The sequence below is a fragment of the Limulus polyphemus genome, unplaced genomic scaffold, assembly GCF_000517525.1.
Source record: "Limulus polyphemus unplaced genomic scaffold, Limulus_polyphemus-2.1.2 Scaffold934, whole genome shotgun sequence".
Classification (NCBI taxonomy): Eukaryota; Metazoa; Arthropoda; class Merostomata; order Xiphosura; family Limulidae; genus Limulus; species Limulus polyphemus.
The window spans coordinates 311515-316166 of record NW_013666544.1 but is presented as its reverse complement, the minus strand read 5'-3'; the positions used below and the strand labels follow the sequence as shown (position 1 = coordinate 316166).

Genomic DNA, 4652 nt, shown 5'->3' with positions numbered 1-4652 from the left:
ACTAACAAGTAACCATAATTATTTCTGTTTAAGTACTTGTTTAGTTAAGAAGCAGTGTATTATTAGAACTTAATCATTTGTTTATTTCATTTACAATGTATAAATGCTCACTGTATGTATCAATAATATTTAAATAAATTGAAACCAGATGTTTATAAACTGAAAACATGCATAAAAACTAGTTCTTTATGTAGAACTGTCTTTCTATTTAGATATGTTAAGTTTGAAACCATGTATTGTGATATGTGAAATTCCTTGTGACACAAAATATAGCTTGTTGGGCTAAATGATCTTCCCCCATTCACTTCTTATAATATTTAACGATGAGTGGTAACTTGAGTATTATCTCTTCATAATCCAATAGCCATCAGTACATATTTTACAAACAAAATGAAAGATGAAGAAAAGGATTAAGTTAATATAGAGACAAGTTGCTCACTGGTTTTTTATGTATTTATGAAAATCCTTTTACGAATGTGTAGAACACTTAAGGCTGGGTCATAAACACTGTTTAAATCATATTAAACATTAATTCTTTTGTGAATGTTTTTTCTTTTTATAAAACAAAACTTGAAAAAAAATTTACTGGTGTTTTTTGAATAAAACTTCAAAGGCTTTTTACCCACTTCTTAAAACTGCAGCAAGTAAAGTGCCTGGTGAAGGGATGTCATGTTCCCGAGCAGCTGTTATCAACATTTCATCTAGTTTAGGCTCATTAGAGACCACAAGCACTGAAACTAAAATTCCTGTTTTATCCTACAAAGCCAGCAAGGTCAGTATCTTACCGTGGTATGGTATATAAGCATGTCATGTATTTTCTACTTATTTTTATTAAAATAGGAAATTTTTGTAGGTTAGTGCAATTTCCACATAATGCATTAGATAAGAAGGTCATTAAGTTGCTTTTGTTCTAGCTACCTATTGTTCTTTGCCATTCACCTAGAGTAGCACCTTTTGTCTTCTGGGAAAGATAGCTGCATGGTATATGAATATACTATGTCTTTCTACCTTCTTGCAGTATAATATTTATTCTGAATTTATTATTTGATCTGAATATGTGCAAGTTATACATAAAACACAATCAAGAAAACCATTAAGTTGGTCTTGTTGGTGCTTATGGAGAATAATGGTTATTGTAAGAATATCTTTAGCATTGTCCTTCAATGGTTGTTTAGGTGATGTCTAGAGGATATGACCTCACCTATGTGTAATAAAAATGACCAGTCACATGGTAGCTCATGTCATTAAGGATAAATACAAGGTTCCTTGTATTCAAGAAAGCTTGGATTTGACAGTCTGGTAAATGATCTTAACATGAGAATATCTAGTAAAAGCAGTGGTCTGATGTAACTAAACTTCAGGTACACACACAGTGTTTGTATTTCATATATGATAAAGGTTGTTTATTTTGTTTTATTCTTGTGTCAAATCTCTTTTATTCCATGTAACATTGACTCGTTTAAGAGTTCAAGTATTACTCCATAATTGATATCTCAATCAAATATCCAGTTATGAAGCAGAAATATCTGGTGTAGCTCTCCAGTTAATTTTGTTCACCACAGCTGCAAGGTCACTCATAGTATGTAGAATTGATAGGGATCTTTTCTACTGGCAGTTAAGGACCTCTTGAGATAATTGCCTCTCTCTTATTTCATGGGAATGACCAGTCATGTGGGTAGTACTAGTCATTCTGGGTAAGTCTTGCATTTATGATTTAAGTTGCTAACATATGATTTACTTTGTCTGGACACAATCTTGATATATACAGTCTGGAACATGGTATCCAAATATACTGTCTGAAACAGGAAATCACAGAATTAGTTTGTGAGCTTATCCAGACTACCTTCAGACTTAACTCTCCAGTAGAGATGACTGTCTGTTGTGAGACATGAAGTATATATTTTAACTGTGTTTCAAATAAAGGTTGTTTATTTTGATCTTGCATTTGTATTCACTCTTTTATTTTTTTATGAATTTTATTATACAGATAACATAGAATTATTTTGCAGTAGATATCACGACGAACCTTCCATTGTTAAGTGGACCTATCTTGTCACTCTTAAGAGAAATCAGTGTGACCTGAAAATACCTATTGTGTTATGTAATTTGATGCTTAAATGTTTCAGACAAAATATATTCATTATTTCCACAAATTATAAAAAGGGGGGGGGGGAATACTACATTTATTAAAGTAATATGAGCATATTTGCTATTGTAAAAACTTGCTATACTTGAGTTACTAATTGTAATATTTGTCTTGGTTATGGTAGATTTATAATCTTTTGGAATTCTGATTAAATGTAATTTTGATTTGAGATGTTAAGTACAAATATACAGTTCATGTTTACTAGGCTTCAGGCTGCATTTGTCGTTAATGGTTGTTTGACTTAGTGATGTTTATGCAAATGAATTATATAACTTACTATAAATTTTAAGATTTAATGTATGAAGGAAATATTTATAGTATTTAATTAAGCATGGAAATTAAGTTCAAGAATAACTTATAATATGTTATAGTATTCTCAGAGGAAGTTGGATTGAGTGAGTAAGTTATTACTTGCACAGAATAGGATGTTTAGTAGGAATGTAATATAAAAAGTAAATAAGTCAAACTTCACTGAAAAAAGAAAATGACTGACAAAATTGTTTCTCACACAAATAACATAACTTTTATTCAGAAACAATCTGCACTGCTAGTGTAGGCAAAACTACTCTTTATTTGATAGGCTCTCTGTAATATGAACTGATAGCAAAATCGACAAAGACTGAAGAAAAAGCATCAGACAATTCATCAAACACTAAGCAGTTTTTTACTACTAACCTTTCTTTGAGATATATATAATCCAAAGCTTTATCAGGACTTCCACCATGCCACACTACTCATCATTAGCCCAGTCCAACCAATAACACCAGGGAAATCAGGGCCCACAGTATTCTTGTCCTCTCACATTATCACCAAGCTAGTCAAGTAATCAAAGCTAGTTGGATAACTTGGCCTCTAGACATCAGATGAGAAGATATATATATTCTATGACTGACAACTATGAGTGACTGATCCTAAGAATAGGATTAATGTGAGCCAAGAATAGGTTGTATTGTGTGAACTGTAATTTTTTCATAAGTATATTACCCATTTAAATTTAAAAGTTTTGAAAACCTTATATATGAATAAAAAGAGGTTCAGAAATTATGGTACTCAGGGTCATTATTTCTAATTGAATATCAATTCTTCCCCACCCCCTCTATCTTAGACTGTCCTTAAGTTTAAACTTGGCACTTAATCAAGCTGTTAAATCTGCAACTAAATTTGAGGCAGTGGAGATATATGGGAAAACATTTGACATTAAGCAGGGTATTAGCCAGAATTCGAAAACTCTGTCCAATTTTTTAAAGAAGTGAAGTGGCAAAAGTGTGAATCTTCTGGAGGGGGAGGGGGGGGTCTGCGTATAAAGTTTTGGATTTTAGATGCTCTTAAATGCATTCTAATGCTTTTCTGATAAAGATTTAATAACAATTTAATAAGTCCATTTTAAATTCCACTTTGAAATTACTATTTATGATGATTTACGGTCATGATTGGAAGACCGTTTTGGTACAGTGAACACTGAAGCTTCTACAGCCAAAATATTGATTGATATTGATGCTTTTGAACAATACATGAGGGATCAATAAAAGGAATGTAATACACTAATAAACAGTAAAAGGAAAATACACTTTACTTTTCTGTGTTTTAGACAAGCGTATTTTGGTTGTATTGAAATTAATTTCATGTTTTTACCCATTGTGTTGTCCATCTGTTCAAGTTTATGCTCATCTCAAAGATTAGTGGATGGGTTACTGGCTAAAAGCTTTTTACTAGTACACTTGCAGAATGGTTGGAAACAATTAACACTTTAAAATTTTAATTACCCTTTAACATAAAACTCTATTAACTAATTCTGGGGAAAAAGCTCTTTCAGTAAAAACAAAGCACACTATCTGGATTTAAATATCACCATCGTTAATCAAACATTGAAGAAATTCAAAGTTTTCAGTAAAATGGACACTTTAAACAATATTTACTACTCACAACTTTTTAGATACAATAAGTTGTTCAATATTACAAGATTTCATAGACAGAGATATTCATATTTTTCCCAAACAAATTTCAGAAAATTTGTAGAAAATTCAAAAATATTTTTATATTACTAATTATGGTTTAAAAGTTTTATAGAATATCACAAACTTTTTAAAACACTTGCATGTACTCTATAATTCCTGAGAAATAATTTAAGGCAATATTGAACTGCTTTAGTGTATTGACAATCATTAGTTTTACCTCCCATGATGTAATGTTACATCATTAGTTAAGTTACATTAGTGTTGGTTAATTATATTTACTATAATGTTTACCATTGTAGTAACTTTCCTTTCTAAGTCATTATTATTATTACTGAAATTTCTTGAATCTTGGTACATTTACTGTTATGACTTTTACAGAAGATTTCTTTATACTTCCTATTGCTTGTTCCTATTTTGTTAAGTGATAAAGTTTTAAGTCAGATAAGTTGTGTCTGTAACACTTAGCATGGTTATATATTAATTAGTAAGTTGTGTCTGTAACACTTAGCATGGTTATATATTAATTAGTAAGTTGTGTCTGTAACACTTAG

At 30.6% G+C, this 4652-nt stretch overlaps 1 protein-coding gene across 1 annotated transcript in view; it reads left to right on the top strand.

Annotated features, from left to right (window-relative positions):
- The first annotated feature begins 617 nt into the window (after nt 1-617).
- Nucleotides 618-4652, top strand: part of LOC111086225 (C-factor-like) — a 10529-nt gene continuing 6494 nt past the window's right edge. The window contains exon 1 of the mRNA XM_022388195.1: nt 618-772. Within this exon, the coding sequence (XP_022243903.1) occupies nt 665-772 (108 nt within the window). The 5' untranslated portion in view covers nt 618-664. The remainder of the gene's footprint in view (nt 773-4652) is intronic.